The sequence below is a fragment of the Actinia tenebrosa genome, unplaced genomic scaffold (genome assembly GCF_029948245.1).
Source record: "Actinia tenebrosa isolate PJP-AT-01 unplaced genomic scaffold, QUT_ActTen_1.0 PGA_scaffold10__47_contigs__length_13832649, whole genome shotgun sequence".
In the NCBI taxonomy this organism is placed as follows: Eukaryota; Metazoa; Cnidaria; class Anthozoa; order Actiniaria; family Actiniidae; genus Actinia; species Actinia tenebrosa.
Window position 1 is genome coordinate 2900189 of NW_028292570.1, and position 18348 is coordinate 2918536.

The 18348-nt window shown below is 40.2% G+C and overlaps 1 protein-coding gene across 2 annotated transcripts in view; it reads left to right on the forward strand.

Annotated features, from left to right (window-relative positions):
• Positions 1-17745, forward strand: part of LOC116298719 (lutropin-choriogonadotropic hormone receptor) — a 35972-nt gene extending 18227 nt beyond the window's left edge. Inside the window, exons 5-20 of one of the 2 annotated variants that reach the window (XM_031707257.2) lie at positions 1503-1574; positions 2159-2227; positions 3402-3473; positions 4122-4190; positions 5234-5305; positions 6373-6438; positions 6912-6983; positions 7447-7518; positions 8001-8072; positions 8749-8814; positions 9550-9621; positions 9700-9765; positions 10022-10090; positions 12373-12444; positions 13768-13839; positions 13917-17745. In XM_031707257.2, coding sequence (XP_031563117.1) covers positions 1503-1574; positions 2159-2227; positions 3402-3473; positions 4122-4190; positions 5234-5305; positions 6373-6438; positions 6912-6983; positions 7447-7518; positions 8001-8072; positions 8749-8814; positions 9550-9621; positions 9700-9765; positions 10022-10090; positions 12373-12444; positions 13768-13839; positions 13917-15537 — 2674 coding nt within the window. In that variant the 3' untranslated portion in view covers positions 15538-17745. The remainder of the gene's footprint in view (positions 1-1502; positions 1575-2158; positions 2228-3401; positions 3474-4121; positions 4191-5233; positions 5306-6372; positions 6439-6911; positions 6984-7446; positions 7519-8000; positions 8073-8748; positions 8815-9549; positions 9622-9699; positions 9766-10021; positions 10091-12372; positions 12445-13767; positions 13840-13916) is intronic. The other variant, XM_031707258.2, reaches the window with a different exon arrangement.
• The last annotated feature ends 603 nt before the right edge of the window (positions 17746-18348 follow it).

An 18348-nucleotide genomic window follows, 5' to 3' on the forward strand; every position in this document is an offset into this window, starting at 1 on the left:
TACCTCGTACGTTTACTGTTTAATGCAGTTTTTTATTATTTTCGATCAAAATTTAACCCTTTGCGACACGGTTGAAATATATCCAAAGCGAGACGAAACATTTCGCAAATAAATCTTTATTTTGGCAGCAAAAGATCTGTACGCGTTCCAACAGCGCCTTCCCGGATAGCGCCTTTGAACTAAGGAAGTTTTCCAAAGCTATCATTATCACTGAAGCGAGCCAAACAAGATGTCGTGTGGCCAATACGCTAACCTCTTCTGACGTCAATTATTGCTGAACTCAAATGTAAATATTTGTACTAAAATTAGCCGAGTTCATTAAGTGGTAAAATGAGTGGTTTAAATAGAAATATTGAAGCTTGGTTGTCTTTGCTTTCTCGCGTGGGAAAGAAAACAGATTGCAAATGTTGTTTTTATCAGCAACAAAAGTTAAAGTTATAACAACAGAAAAGCAACATTAAAACAAAAAAATAGTATTATTCCTTGATTAAAAGAATCTAGTTAAAAATAGAATTAAAAAAACGAGTTTTTCGCTTGAAGATTTCAAATATCAAACACATTCTTGAGAAAGAAACTAAGTGTTTTGACCTGTGAGGTTTATTTTGATCTCTTGAAAGTATTCAAGCAATTTCAGGACTCTAGTAATACTATTTCGTGGGCAAGTATTATTTCCACTATCGGGAAAGTTTCAAAGACTTTTGAACTTTGTGGTGGATTGATATTTTTAGTAAGAATATGTTTAAACATAGCATTTTTTATGTGATGTCGCTGGCAGAAAACTTTGCGGTGAAATGAAACGTGAGTAACGACAAAGATTGCTTGGCCGCCAGCTTGGAAAATAAGTTTTAAAATCTCTTTGGATTTAAGTCTGAAAATAATAGTAAAAAAAAACCTTAGTAAAACTTTTAAATATTCTTTAGCGCTGTTTTTCGACATAGCAGGAGTTGAAAAATACGTACAGAACTAATTATAAGAAAGTCTTATTTTACCCTCAATTTCCCTGGTCAAAAGTGCTTCTGTTCTGTTTTACAAGAAAAAAACCTTAAGCCTTAAGAAATGTTTGGAGAAGTCAGTTTCTTCAAGTTATATGTTTTGGCTCTTTGAGCTCAGCATGTCCCGGATTAACATAGTTTAATGAATTGGTTTTTAAAGCCAGCATAGATAGAAAAAATATGTAGTTTGTTCTAGAACGTTCTGTAGAATTCTCGTCATATTTTGGATGGATTTTTAAAATTTATTTCAATCTAAGATGCTTTTTTAGATCTGTGGTAAACTTTTGGCTAACGATTGTGCGTACTCTTTTTGATTGATGCGCGCAATACGGATTAGTTTGCGTTTCGCTTGCACAACTCAGTCTGTTTCATTCTTTCCTTTGTTTAAAAAAAATCTTTATAATTGACCTCTCAGTTATTTAACTTATGGAGACCCCTTTTTCTGAACGGGGCGTTATTTTGCTGCAACCAAAACGTATTCAAACCTAACTAAATTTTTTTCCTCTATAGATTTTTACAAAATAACAGCATTAGAAAATTACCAGAAGGAGTGTTTGATAACCTCAGAGCACTAGAAAGACTGTAAGTATAGGATAAGATCGCTTTATACTCTCTCTCTCTCTCTCTCTCTCTCTCTCTCTCTCTCTCTCTCTCTCTCTCTATATATATATATATATATATACACACATATTTTGAATATCGTTGTCGCACCGAGAGCCTCAAGTAACAAGCCAAGGCTCAAGAGAAGGTCGGTGCTTTTAATTATGATTTATTTATTTATTCATGGATCATGCAAGTGGCTATAGCTCTCCACTAATTATCATCTCAAGCAGCCTTGCTTGGAGCAATTTGTGAAGTCAATAAATGAAAATGCACCATGAATAAACTAATTACAGCTAAAAGTACCGGCGTTCTCTGCGGTCTTGGCTTGTTGCTTGAGGCTTTTGGTGCGACAACAATTTCTGAAATAGGTGTGTATATATATACGGATTTTACACAAGGGAGAAAACCGTAGAACCCTGAGAAAAACCCCGACATCAAGGGAGCTAGCGAAGAACCTCTTTGCTGACATGTGCTGCCGAGTCCAGGAATCAAACCTAAAGCCCCAGTGGTGACAGGCAAGGGCGCCACTCTCCATTCCCATCTGATTGTATATTTAATTTCAGATATCTAAAAGACAACTTGTTGGAGGAATTGCCGACGTTTAGAGAATCCCTTCCATCGTTGACTCACCTGTAAGTTTTCTTTGGATTTTTTTTTTGTCTTTGATTATCAGCTTAGTTAACGCTGCGTTCTCCTCATCGTTATCACCATCACCATCATCACATCACCGCCACCATCATCATTATCATCATCATTACCATCAGCATTATCATCAGCTTGCCTTCATCATCATCACCATTATCACCATAATCACCATCATCATCACCATCACCATCATCATCAGCGTGCCATCACCGTAATCATCATCATAACCATCATCATCATCATCAGCGTGCCATCACCATCATCATCATCAGCGCGCCATCGCCATCATCATAACCATCATTATCATCATCAGCGTGCCATCACCATCATCATAACCATCATCATTATCAGCGTGCCATCACCATCATCAGCGTGCCATCACCATCACCATCATCATAACCATCATCATCATTATCAGCGTGCCATCACCATCATCATCATCATCAGCGTGCCATCACCATCATCATAACCATCATCATTATCAGCGTGCCAGCACCATCATTATCATCATTTTCATCGTCATAACGTACTATCTTTGTTCATCAGTACATCTAATCTAACTTTTGCAAGTTTTGCTCATGCGCAGTTGAATGCCCTCGTGAAATTGATTATTGATAAACTTCTACATACACTACCACGTCATTGATGACGTCTGACTGTTATGAAAAAACATCTGACATGAGCCCAGCACGTTTATAACGACGCTTGCTATTGGTTGATTACTGCTTGCTTACTTATCGGGGTATATAACGGCGCTTGCTATTGGTTGTTTACTGCTTGCTGTTAGTTGCTCACTTATCAGCGTATATATCAACGCTTGCTATTGGTTGTTTACTTTTTGCTGTTAGTTGCTCACTTATCAGCGTATATAACGGCGCTTGCTATTGGTTGTTTACTGCTTGCTGTTAGTTGCTTACTTATCAGTGTATATAACGGTGCTTGCTATTGGTGGCTTACTTATCAGGGTATATAAAGGTGCTTGCTATTGGTGGCTTACTTATCAGGGTATATAACGGTGCTTGCTATTGGTGGCTTACTTATCAGGGTATATAACGGTGCTTGCTATTAGCAGCTTACTTATCAGGGTATATAACGGCGCTTGCTATTGGTTGCTTACTGCTTGCTATTGGTTGCTGATTGGTCATATCTACTTTACATCAGGTTCTTGTCCGCTAACAAGATACGTGACATTCTACCGACACACGTGACCAGGATACCCAACTTGCAACACCTGTAAGTGTGTTGTATACGACTTGTAATTGACTTTTTATACTAATGAATGGCACTATCAATGACGTCATTTCCGGTCCCTTGTCGAATTTTTATCAGCTCAATATTGGTATTGCACCATCACGTGACGGCAGCCATGTTAGATGGCAGGAACAATACAGTCGTTTTACGTAAGAAAGAATTCAATTCCCAAGAGCAAAGTGATTTTATTGTTCTGCCATCTAACCACAAGAAGCCCAAGCTGTTTTATGGGCGCCGGCAAGTGATGGTGCATAGCCTTTATGGGGAGGTTGTAATAGACTGAGCATGGTATGAAGTCATTGTAGGCTACTAATGAGATTCATGAAACTTATTAAGCTCATTGTACTGCTCTCTGGTTGACAGCACATGACGGACTGACCAAAGGGGGGGGGGGGGGGGGGGGGGCACGGCTAATACACACACATCAATATTAGAATTTTGCTGGTTGTGTTTACGGGGATAGGAAAACAATGCACACATTTGATTGACACACATTGACAAGGAGTCGAATGAACTTGAAACCCTTTTATTAATCCCTTAATCAATGCTGCAAAGCTACACAAGCCATTAGCCTCCTTTTCTTTTTTGATTCGAATTTTTATCCAAATGCTTTCCTTTTTTCTTTCCTAGATATCTAGATCACAATGCAATTAAGAAGGTCCCATCAACCCTGACACAACTGACCAAGTTAACATATCTGTAAGTTCTACACAAAACTTCGTTATTATCGAATTATTGGATTCGTTAAATGAAAAGAAATTTAATTTGAAGTTTTCGTGCACAATAAGCATTCTTATGGAAAGCCATTTCAATGTTACGGCATGTCGTACCGTGTACGTGTTGTAAGTATACCGTATGTTTCCCACTCATACGATAACCATTCTTACGGGAAGCCATTTCAATGTTACGGCATGTCGTACCGTGTACGTGCTGTACGTCCAAAGTATTTCTACTTTTCAACCTTCAATTCCTTATTAATGTATTGATCTTTAAATTAAATTAAATCATCTGTCACCAGCACTTTATTTCAAAGTTCGTCTCAACCCATCTGATTGTGTCTCGCCCTTCTAAATAACATCTCGTTAATTTCATTGAAACATGTCAGCTTGTTGAACAAATCTGGTCCCCTTTCTCGTCATCACTGGTTCTGTCAGTCATCGAGTGTCAATTGTCTTCTGATTGATGTTGTTAGACGACGCGTCTGTTGACCTTAGAGTTTACTTAAGAACAAATTTTAAGAAAAATGTTTTGAAGAATTTTATCGTCTCTAAGATTCCACTTGACCTGTTAATCCGAGGACACAGTCTAGAATTTTATGAAGTGTTCTATAACCAATTTTGCTTTGCTTTTTGCTCTGTATATTCCGGTTTCCTACAGGAATTTAGGGAAGAGGGGAATGGTAGAAGGATCGAGGGATGAAAGAAGTGGGAGGACCAGGGATGGGTGTGGTAGGGGGAGAATGGAGAGGCGTAGGGGAGCGAGGAAGAAGAGTTATAGTGGGTGGGAGGACCAGGAATGGGTGTGGTAGGGGAGAATGCAGAGATGTAGGGGAGCGAGGAAGAGCAGATATAGGGGATGGGAGGACCAAGAATGGGTGTGGTAGGGGTAGAATGGAATGGAATGGTGTAGGGGAGCGAGGAAGAGGAGTTATAGGGGCAGGAATGACCAGAGATGGTTGGTATAAGAGTGTAGTATGGAGGTGGGAGATGTACGTGTATTTATTCTTGATTATTTCTCGGCAGGAACTTGAACTTCAATAATATTTCAGAGATACAGAAGAACGCCTTTAGAACGCTTAAACATTTGACGGATCTGTAAGTGGATTAGTATTTATGTGAATATCTATGCATCCATCCATCAATCCGTCCGTCTGTCCGTCCGTCCGTCCGTGTGCCGTCCGTCCGGCATCCATTCATTTACCGATTAATTTATTCATTGATCGCCTTAGCCGCTATAAAGAACAAAGATACCACTAAAATTCCCAAAGGAATGACACGTTTTCTAAGTTGAGGTCACTTTGTAAAGATTATTTTCCATACCTTCCCTCCCACATGGAGTATAGGTGCACATTTCTGCGAGCTACGTGATAATGATAACAAAAAGTGCTCTCAAAGATGGTCAAACGTTTTGACGCGAGTGCAATAGTAATATCCATAGAGGATAACACGTATTCAAGAAACATGTCAAGATAGAAATGTTTACACAAAATGGAATCCAAAATTTCAGTTTCACGATTGAATACATCCCAGAACTGCCTTTACTTTTATTGACAAGGGCTTCCTAGATATTGATTGAAACCTTCAACAAAATGCGTGGGACCGAAATGTATCCTAGGACTCACTTCACTCCATCTTATGTTGACAAGGGCTTCCTAGATATTCATTAGCACCTACAACACTATGTTTGGGACCCAAATATAAGTAAAGTTACGTTCATCCCTTATGTTTGTACCCGGATCCAAAAATCCTAGCGCCATCCCTGGATGCGCATTGAAAGCTTAAGTCTTTCGTTTGATCTTCGTGGCGTAATTGGAGCTGCGCAATGAAATCGTGAGTCATTTTTACTGTACTTCGTTGCACAATTCAAGCTGGGCAATGAAATCGTGAGTCCTTCGTGTGATCGTCGTGACCTGGTTCGGGTTGCGCAATCAAATCATGCGTTACTTGTGTAATCGCCGTTTCAAATTCAGGCGACAGTCGTGAGTTATTCGTGTGACCATGGTGACGTGGTTTGAGATACGCAATGAAATCATGAGCTATGCATTAAAGCCTGAGCAAATAGTTCTGACATTTCGACCTTCAGTTTCCTCGCATTTTAATCGTTAGTCAGCATAATTCAGAGGTAAATCAACAATGATATCTCTGTTTTGTTTTTTTTACAGAAAGCTTTGCTGCAACGGAATCGGGAAGATTGAAGAAGGAGCCTTCCCTGACCCTCTTGTCCACTTGTAAGTAGTGTAGAAAAAATCCAGGTTTCTTTGAGATCTTTTTTTTGCCTGGGGGCTTGTGCTGCACAATAAGACACAGGAACCCCTTCGAGGTACACTGCACCAATTCCCAACTCCTTAAAAATCTTCATACCCATCCCACAATCAACCCCTTAAGAAATCATTAGTAGAGACCAGACACTAAGGGTGGTCACTGCCAGGGTTTCTTTACGTCCTCAGTGGTTCTTTTACGTCCTTCTGATGCAGGGTGAGGTAGTGTGTAGAGACGGGACTGCCTTTTTACGATGTCATCCCAAACATTTTTGTTTAAAGCACAAAGGCATAGAAAATAGAAGATACAATACATGCATTTCACAAATTTAAAAAACCTTCAAATTTTATCGATGCCTTAAAAGAACCTCTGGGGTAACTCACATTGAAGAGCAAATCTTAAAAATACTTAATGCTAAATAACATTTTTCCTTTTCTTGCAGGAATCTTCTTCATAACGATATTTCATCAATTCCAACCAAAGCTTTGAAATCTCTCAATTTGTTACAGAATTTGTAAGTACGCTATTCGAGGAGTTCCATCATTAATAGCAGTTTGACATTAACTTGTACAGGATATACCCAGACTAACTGTAGTCCAGTTCTTTTATAATTGAGTATAGAGAGGATAGCAAAGGCTATGCAGTCATGCATATATTTTGGGACCAATGGTTTTATAGCTGTATATTGCACTTGCTTTCTACCTCTGGGGTCTCGGTTCTCGGTAAGCACTCTCTCTTGATTCAAGGTTTTCCCCCCAGGTTCTTCAGTTTTCCTCCCTCGACAAAAGTTACTTAAGATGGCCAATTCCAATTCCATCTGTGAGTTAGCCATGCCCTGACTTAGATCAGCCCAGAGGTTGTTTCAGGGTGTGATCTGTGAGTTAGCCATGCCCGACTTAGATCAGCCTAGAGATTGTTTCAGGGTTTATTTTATTGGATGTTGATATTTTGCATTGACTGCCTTGTTTCTTTTTAAGGGAGCTTGGAGGAAACCCAATCAAGTGTATACATGACTATGCGTTTGATGGTCTGCATAATCTGATGGAAATGTTAGTACATATGTTACATCCATGACATCCATCCATCCATGCATCCATGCATCCATCCATGCATCCATCCATGCATCCATGCATGCATCCATCCATGCATCCATCCATCCATGCATCCATGCATCCATCCATCCATGCATCCATGCATCCATCCATGCATCCATCCATGCATCCATGCATGCATGCATGCATCCATCCATCCATGCATCCATCCATCCATCCATCCATCCATGCATCCATCCATGCATGCATCCATCCATGCATGCATCCATCCATGCATGCATCCATCCATCCATGCATCCATCCATCCATCTATCCATGCATCCATGCATCCATCCATCCATCCATCCATCCATCCATCCATCCATCCATCCATCCATCTATCCATGCATACATCCATCCATCCATGCATCCATGCATGCATGCATGCATCCATCCATCTATTCAGTCATCCTTAAAAAATCGATATTTTTTTACTCCAGAGATCTCAGCTGGAAAGACATTGAAACAGTAGAGCACAATGCTTTTGTCAACCTTTCCAAGATCATTCGTCTGTAAGTCTTATGTCACAAGTACCCCTCCCTCTGTCAGGAGTTGTATTGGTAAAGAATAGTACAATTAGGGCCTGTCCATATACTCTGCACACCCCTCCTCCTGTCAGGTGTTACAGTACACTTAAGGACTGTCCATATACTCTGCTCACCCCTCCCCCTGTCAGGAGTTACAGTACACTTAAGGACTGTCCATATACTCTGCTCACCCCTCCCCCTGTCAGGAGTTACAGTACACTTAAGGACTGTCCATATGCTCTGCTCACCCCTCCCCCTGTCAGAGGTTACAGTACACTTAAGGACTGTCCATATACTCTGCTCACCCCTCCCCCTGTCAGAGGTTACAGTACACTTAAGGACTGTCCATATACTCTGCTCACCCCTCCCCCTGTCAGGAGTTACAGTACACTTAAGGACTGTCCATATACTCTGCACACCCCTCCCCCTGTCAGGAGTTACAGTACACTTAAGGACTGTCCATATGCTCTGCTCACCCCTCCCCCTGTCAGAGGTTACAGTACACTTAAGGACTGTCCATATACTCTGCTCACCCCTCCCCCTGTCAGGAGTTACAGTACACTTAAGGATAGTCCATATACTCTGCTCACCCCTCCCCTCGTTAGACGTTTTGCTGATGCCCAAAGTTTTCAGTTTTCTTGTGATTCTTTCATGGTTTCAGGCGCTTAATCCACGTCAAACTAACGCGCTTTCCTAATCTGACAGGGACGACTTCTCTAAAAATTCTGTAAGTGAATCATTTCATATCACCATACTCATGCGGTTCAAAACAAATAAAAGTGTTCTCCTTATAGACCAGATTCAAAACTCGCACCGATGTGAGGCTTAAGTTGTGAACAAAGGAATCTGGCGTGATTCGTGACTTTTGAATCACGCCAGATTACTTTGAGTCACGCCAGATCCCTTTGTTCACAACTTAAGCCTCACATCGGTGCGAGTTTTGAATCTGGTCTATTGGATATGAAATATGTTATTCAAAGACACTACGTTGTTCCTTCCCTCCAACATGGCTACCGTGAAGCCCGTCTGATCGATCCGTATCAACCATCATCTTCCTACCAGTAAAGGTTTCGCACCATCACGTGACGGCAGCTATGTTGGATGACATGACATATACAATCGTTTTACATGCGAAAGACGTCAATTCCCAAGAGTAAAGGGAATTTTTGTTGTGCCATTTAAAAACATATTATAGTTTTTAATGTTATGTTTACTGCGCGCGCAGGTGGCGTCATCGACCGTGCTCCGTTCACTAATACAGCACGGATCTCGACCAATCAGAGCGCGCGTACTATCTAAGTTAGTATATAAGTGATTTATCATTGGTCTCTATCTACCACTAGCTAATTTCATCATATCTAAGTTAGTTATTCGGCCCTTCGTGCCACGCAGGCATAAAAGATGATGATGATAAGTTAGTTATAATAATATTAATATATTGTTTGTCATCATTTCACTACAGGACGCTGGAGTCGAACGCCATTCCATCTCTTCCAGAAGACTTTTGTAAAATGTTTCCACATCTTTACGACTTGTAAGTCTAAGATTATCTTCGGTGCGGGAAATGTGTAATTCATGTTTTGTATAACGTTGCGTGACCTTTTTGTTGCAGTAACGCAAACATGAACAGGATTAAGCGGATCCCAGACATGTCACGCTGCTCTTCATTGGAAATATTGTAAGCAATAGAGCGCTTTCACTCACGTGACAAGGCAGTCATTGGTGTACCGAACAATACAAACTTTCTGCACTGTTTTTGCATAAAATAGAGTTCAATTCCCCGAGGATAGAAAATGTATAATTATGGTACACCAAGATGTCCGCTGTGACGTCTCGTGAAAACGCTCTATAAATGTTATGATTCTCAATTTATGATTTGATGCATGCTCAGTAGCCTTAAACTTTTGGTTTTAAAACTTTTTTTTGGGTTTTAGAAAGCTGGATTATAATCGAATTACCACCATCGGTTCGTCGTTGCAAGGAATGAAAAATATCCAAGACATGTAAGTATTATGGGATATAAACAGGATTGTTGAGCAAGCGTTAATCAGGCCAGCGGTTGCAGTTGTGACAAAGGCATGGCAGCCAGTGGTGTACATAACAACAGAAGCTAACGAGAAATCGTTGGTTAACGGTACACCAACATGGCAGTGATGATGTCACATGCTAAACAAGAATAGAGGCATGGCAGCCATGTTAGCGTACATAACAAGAGAAGCTAACGACAAATCTTTGGTTAACGGTACACCAATATGGCGGTGATGATGTCACATGCTATCCAAGAATAGAGGCATGACAGCCATGTTGGTGTACATGACAAGAGAAGTTAACGAGAAATCGTTGGTTAACGGTACACCAACATGGCGGTGATGATGTCACATGCTAACCAAGAATAGAGGCATGGCAGCCATGTTGGTGTACATAACAAGAGAAACTAACGAGAAATCGTTGGTTAACTGTACACCAACATGGCGGTGATGATGTCACATGCTAACCAAGAATAGAGGCATGGCAGCCATGTTGGTGTACATAACAAGAGAAGATAACGAGAAATCGTTGGTTAACGGTACACAAACATGGCGGTGATGATGTCACATGCTAACCAAGAATAGAGGCATGGCAGCCATGTTGGTGTACATAACAAGAGAAACTAACAAGAAATCGTTGGTTAACGGTACACCAACATGGCAGTGATGATGTCACATGCTAACCAAGAATAGAGGCATGGCAGCCATGTTGGTGTACATAACAAGAGAAACTAACGAGAAATCGTTGTTTAACGGTACACCAACATGACGGTGATGATGTCACATGCTAACCAAGAATAGAGGCATGACAGCCATGTTAGTGTACATAACAAGAGAAGCTAACGAGAAATCTTTGGTTAACGGTACACCAACATGGCGGTGATGATGTCACATGCTAAACAAGAATAGAGGCATGGCAGCCATGTTAGTGTACATAACAAGAGAAGCTAACGAGAAATCTTTGGTTAACGGTACACCAACATGGCGGTGATGATGTCACATGCTAACCAAGAATAGAGGCATGGCAGCCATGTTGGTGTACATAACAAGAGAAACTAACGAGAAATCGTTGGTTAACTGTACACCAACATGGCGGTGATGATGTCACATGCTAACCAAGAATAGAGGCATGGCAGCCATGTTGGTGTACATAACAAGAGAAACTAACAAGAAATCTTTGGTTAACGGTACACCAACATGGCGGTGATGATGTCACATGCTAACCAAGAATAGAGGCATGGCAGCCATGTTGGTGTACATAACAAGAGAAACTAACGAGAAATTGTTGTTTGACGGTACACCAACATGACGGTGATGATGTCACATGCTAACCAAGAATAGAGGCATGACAGCCATGTTGGTGTACATAACAAGAGAAGCTAACGAGAAATCGTTGGTTAACGGTACACCAACATGGCGGTGATGATGTCACATGGGTAATGTACATGCTAACCAAGAATAGAGGCATGACAGCCATGTTGGTGTACATAACAAGAGAAGCTAACGAGAAATCGTTGGTTAACGGTACACCAACATGGCGGTGATGATGTCACATGCTATCCAAGAATAGAGGCATGACAGCCATATTGGTGTACATAACAAGAGAAGCTAACGAGAAATCGTTGGTTAACGGTACACCAACATGGCAGTGATGATGTCACATGCTAACCAAGAATAGAGGCATGACAGCCATGTTGGTGTACATAACAAGAGAAACTAACGAGAAATCGTTGGTTAACGGTACACCAACATGGCGGTGATGATGTCACATGCTAACCAAGAATAGAGGCATGGCAGCCATGTTAGTGTACATAACAAGAGAAACTAACGAGAAATCGTTGGTTAACGGTACACCAACATGGCAGTGATGATGTCACATGCTATACGTTAATGAGGCATGGCAGTCATTGTTTGTTCCTTTGGATATTAATGTTTATTAGTATAATTTTAGACTTGAATAGAGTGTGTCGCGCTGTGATTGGTCGAGCGACCAGTGATTGTGAGACGACAATTACTTATGAGGTCTTCCAAAGTTTGCCAAAGTGGAAATAATCACTAAAACGTTGTTTCATCTTGAAATTCCACTTTTCTCTGATATTCAAGTCTAAGATTATACTAAAACAATTAGTCCCCTCAGGCTCAGTGATTATGGTGAAAAAATACCTCTCCTCTTGAAGACTCTTGGCTTGGTAAATATTCCAGCGATAATAACTTCATAGATAATTGTTAAATATAATATTTTTTGTTCTCGTTTTTAGCACGCTGAATGGTAACAACATAAAAGAAATCCCAGCGAATGTTTTCAAAGGAGACAGTCTTCTTAATACATTGTGAGTACAAAAAAAAACTTGCGTCCTTTCCTTGAGTTTTTTTGTAATCTTCTACTTCTCAGAGAAGAAACGTAAAATAACGTAAAATCGGGGTTCTACGCCCACCTAACCCACTAGTGCTAATATGTAAACATCCTTCAAGTCATAAAACCCCCCTGTGGTTATAATAATATAACAATAATTTGATAATACAATTATTTCAATAAAGTTAGTCACCAAAAAACCTAGAAAGCTGAGATCACTGAGGATCATGGGAATTTTTAAATATCAAACAAGTAAAGCTTTTGATACGATTTGCAGCTTGAGGATGCTCAGAAGAGGTGAGACTGTAACTGGTAAAAGATCTAAAATCCATCAACAGTTATTAAAGCGGTTGAAACATGTAAAATGTAACTACCCATAATCCTTGTTGGTCTCAGCTTTGTAGCTTTTCAGGTGACTAACTTTATTGAAATAAGTGTATACAGCTATTTCAAAAAAGGTTGAATACTGAATACTGCATACTGAATAGTGCATTCCAAGACCGAAGTTTCAACTCTCTACAAGTAGTTAGTATATTGTTTCAGATGGAATACACTAAAAATAGAATAAATAATTATTATTAATCCTACTTTAGACAATGTCACTATGACCCACTATGCTTTTTGGTCTTGAAATGCACTATTCAGTATGCAGTATTCAGTATTCAGTATTTTTTGAAATAACTGTATTTATATAGCGCTATTTCCAGAAGTTCAATGACGCTGTCAGCTCGCTGTAGACAGTACAAAATGGTTCATTATTTACAGAATTTTTGAAATGCATCATGAAAAAGTAAGGCCTTGATGCTTTTTCAGTAAAATGCTTCGAACCTGTTGAGACTTTTGATATCTATCGGGATCTCGTTCCAAAGTTCAGGACCTGCAACAGAGAAGGCTCGTCCACCATAAGTTTTCAGCTTATAACTAGTCTGCTAATGCAGATATCCTTCCAGTCATAAGCCCCCCCCCCCCCCCCCTGCCTCCCTCCCATCCCTGGGTTATAGAGGTTTTGAAACATCACGTGTTGACGCCCATAATACAGCTTGGACTGAATGTGGTTAGATGGCAGAACGATAAAATCCCTTTGCTCTTGGGAATTAAATTCTTTCTTACGTAAAACGATTGTATTGTTCCTGCCATCTAACATGGCTGCCGTCACGTGATAGTACAAAACCTCTATTAGCTCATCAAAAATTCCTTATGACAAAGTGCAAGCCCAGGGCTTATAACTGAGGATTTACGATATGTTCTGGATGGATCGAGCTATCAATATCTTTAGTTAAAACTGTTCACTTTCTTCTAGGAAATTGGCAAAAAACAATATCATTTCCATCGCTGACACAGCATTTGTTCCAATAGATCAATTGGAAATACTGTAAGTATTCACGCAGGGTAAGAGCTTGATTTTTGATTGTTGTTTTTCTTCTGATTGCCTTTCTCTTCCAATTCCAGTGATTTGAGCCACAATTCTTTTCCTCGCCTACCTTCACAAGGATTACAAAATGTCCTTGAGTTGGACGTGAGAGGAAACCTCAAGCTAAATAAAATCTTGTCTGACACCCTCCCGAATGTGAGGATAGTGAAGGCAAGCTATCCCTATCACTGCTGTTCCTTCAGTGGAAAAATGTACGTCACAAATGCCGAGGAATCTAAATGGAACTGGGCCGTCAGTGACAAGTACCTCCGAGTAGACCAATTTGAAAACTCGTCTTATACTGATGGTGAAGACGGTGTCTCTGGATTCGGCTCAGATGACAGTGACAGCGAAGGGTCTGCGTCCAGCGACTCTGAAAATTCCACATCCAATGAAAATCCTGGTAAATCAGCGGGAACTCATAAGACTCAATACAAAAAAGTGAATTGCACCCCCCTGCCAGATCCGTTTTCCCCTTGTAATGACTTCATGGGGTCGTGGTTGCTCAGGGTGGGTGTGTGGTTCGTGTTTTTATTAGCGTTGTTTGGCAATGCTACTGTCATCGCGGTGATTCTCCTATCAAACACTAAGGTCGACGTATCTAGATTTTTGATTATGAATCTTGCAATGGCGGACTTTTGCATGGGAATATATTTGGGATTTCTCGCGTTCGTTGACGCTACGACTATTGGCAGCTTTATGCATCATAGCGTCGACTGGCAGCAAAGCCATGGGTGCCAAACGGCGGGGTTTCTGGCACTTCTCTCTAGTGAAGCTTCAGTCTTTACACTAGCGGTGATCACCATCGAGCGGTTTATCGCTATAAGACATGCGCTTCACGTTCACCGAAAGATGAGCCTGCGTAAGACAGCGGTCGTGATGACGTTTGGTTGGATCATGGCCATTGTGATCGCTACTCTGCCATTGTACAAAGTCAGTGACTACACCAAGGTTAGTGTCTGTCTTCCATTCGAAACCGGAGACGTCAAATCCCTCGCCTTTGTATCATTAATCCTGTCATTCAACTTTATCGCATTCGTCATTATTTTCGTGTGCTACGTTGGAATTTATCACGAGATTCGCGGCTCAAACGCGTGGAATACCAACGACACACAGGTCGCCATGCGCATGGCATTATTGGTAGTGACCGACTTTGCATGTTGGGCTCCTATCGTCATCATCGCTTTTCCCGCCGCTTTTGGCAAGTCGTTTGTGAGCTTGGAGGAAGCAAAAGTCTTCACCATCTTTGTCTTTCCTTTGAACTCGTGTGCCAATCCTTTCCTCTACGCTATATTCACCTACCAATTCAAGAAAGACTGTGTGAATATTTGTCGCAGGGTAAAGAACTCGTCAGCACCGCAGATACAAATTACATTAGCGAAAAAACGGACGGTAGACCAACGCCGAGGGTCACAAGGAAGCGCTATATATTACCCAGAAACAAACAGTGATGGAAGACTGACCCTCAAGATACCTGGAATAAGATTTAACAGAAGGTACTCGTTGCCTGCCGCGTTTAAACCTCTACAAAAGGAAAAGAAAAGTCCGAGAGGGTCTTCTCAGGATAATTCTCAGTGTTCAAATGAAAATGCAACCGAACAAACCACTTTAACTCAAGAAAAACTGCGTCCACTCATTGATCGCAGAACTGCATTATAGAGTAAATTATATCTATCGTTTGCCTATCACCATTACGTTTATACAACTATTTCAAAAAACGTAGTCATCGCCAAAGGCGATAGGCAATAGGAGATACTAGGCGAAAAGCGATAGGAGATAGGTCATACCAAGGTCCAAGAATAGCTGGAATGACTTGTGTTTCTGCTTCTTATTCTCGTCAAGAAGGTGAACCTTAGTGTTGAGACAGATTCATTCAGCGTTTTTGTAGTCGACGAAACCATTTCCGTCTCGGAATGACCTATCGCCTATTGCCTTTGGCGATGACAACGTTTTTTGAAATAGGTTTATATGAATCAGCACTAAGGTCGGGACGCATGTTGCAACTGTTTGCGCGCGCAATGTTGCAGACCTTTTAAGTTGTAACGTATTGCCGGGTCCAACTGCTCACAAAAAATGCTAAACTAAACGCGAAAAATGTTCTCAGTGATTTAACCTCCTCCTGAAACAATTAGAACTTTGGGCAAAAAAAGTTAAAAAAATATGTAAATGTTTTTTTTCTTCTTTTTTTTCCTTTCTTTTTCTTGTTTCTTAATTCTTAACTTTGTTCCAGGAAAAGGTGTGTGAAATCTTGTTGCGCGCTCGGAAATGAAGTTGGGTCGTATTTCGCGGGCCTTTACACCGCGTGCATAATTATATATATAGTATATGTTATTTATTGTTATAACTTTGTTTTCTCCGCGTTCAAAATAGTGGAACTACATGTAAGGTAAGAGAACTAATTTCTTCTTGTAAAAATTCTTCTTGTAAAAAAAAAGTGTCAAATTCGAGTGAAAAAATAGCTATTTATTACTTTTGAATCTCATTTTTCTTTTTGTCCTTCAAATACAAAATGAATGGTACTGACTTACAGTACGTATATGGTACTGACATGCCGTAAAATTAAAATATAGCTTCCCATTAGAATGGTTATCGTATGAGTGGGAAACGTACGGTATTGACTTACGGTACGGTATTGAGAGTTTTCCAGGGCTAAAAGGTTCTATTTTCCTTTGGGTGCAACCGTTTTCCCATCTCTAAAACCTTCAGGAAATAAGAAAAACGTAAAGTTTGCAAGGGAATGATGACAGTTGTTTCTAGATGAGTCTCTTTACCTTTGGCGAAATGTTTTTCATTTCAGACGACCACGCGTCATTCTCTAGAGTATCATTTCTTTACTTAGCGGTTACACATAAGAAGACACATGAATATGGATATCACTTAAACAAAGTATCTTATTCTTAAAGGAATGACACGTGGGATGAAATGGAAAAACACCCAAGATGAAGAGGTTTATTTGACGAGAAATGACAAGAAAGGAATCAATAATTTTTGCATTCTGCCAAAATTGTCTGCCCAGAATTCAAATTTATAGCTCTGACTATCGTCAAAGGAATTTGTATTTTTTTTAAGAACATGGAGATTTGGTAAGGGTTGAAAATCTACCTTACCCAGTGACATTCCATTTTTTTTCTTCTCTAAACCAATCAAAAAGCAGATTGAAACTGCAGACAACCAATCAGAAAAGATACTGGAAACATTCAACCAATCACGAAGCAGATTGAAACTGCAGATAACCAATCAGAAATGATACTGGAAACATTCAACCAATCACAAAGCAGATTGAAACTGCAGACATATCACATATCATGGTATTATCTCTGGGTATAATTTATTGTACATATATTTCAGTTTTGGGGGTGTGGGGTGGGGCTGCCTTTGCCCTACCCCTCCCTTCTCACTTCAAAACACTTCAATTTAATTATCAATATTAAATTAATGGGAGTTTTGAACCTTCCTATAAATGATAGCCATAAATAATAGATTCGCTATTGAATTATGTGTATAGTTTAAGAGTAGAAAAGGTGCAGTAATACTAGCAACAAAAGCATGCCATTTGTCCCATAACATTGTTGCATTGGAAGTTTCAGAGAGAAATTTGCTCCTATTAGCAGTCCATGGGCAATACATGTACAATGTTGCAAAGAGTAGAGAAGGTGTCTACTTTGTGCAACAGCAAAATTGTGTTGTTGCAGGAGGGGTAATACGAGGGACATTCTCTCTGCAACTTGTAACACGATGCAGAGTGAAAAATTTCATGATTTTGTCAGTGTTCCGTTTTATTGCTCCTTAATGTAAGTTACATTAAAATATTATGATATTTTATGAAAATAGTGTATCAAATACAATAAAGGAGTTAATGATAATTCATACATTATCCATATATAGGGATGGGTGGTGTAATGGGGAGAGAGCTCGCCCCTCCCCAAAGACAACCCAGCTTTGATTCTCACACTCTGCGTTGTATGCAAGTAGAGGTTCTCTTCTGTGCTTTCGAGTGTTTTTTCTCTGGGTTTTCCTCCCTCTGCAAAAGTCAACTTCTTAATTCCAATTGGAATTCAGTTGATGAAGAGCCACTCTGGAAATGCCACTGATATTAGGCTGTGTTCATAAAGTATGGCAGGGGGGGGGGGGGGGGGGGGAGAGGTGAAAGTTTGAAATGTCCAGAATAATACACCCCCCTCCCTTAAAGTCATGCAAAAAATACTTCTTCCAAAAATTGTGCATCCCCCCATTTTTCTGATAAAAATTTGCCCATTCCCCCCTTATCCTACCAAACTTTTCCCGACCCCCCCTCAATTTCACCTGCCCCCCCCCCTCTGTCAAACATTATGAATGCAGCCTTAGAATCCCATTTATTTAATCCCTACCTTACTGCATCTTTACATCAGCTTCCTCATAAGAGCATGCCATCCATGTTTTAACACAGAAACCCATACTTTAACGAATAAAAAAAGAAAAGCTATTTACTTA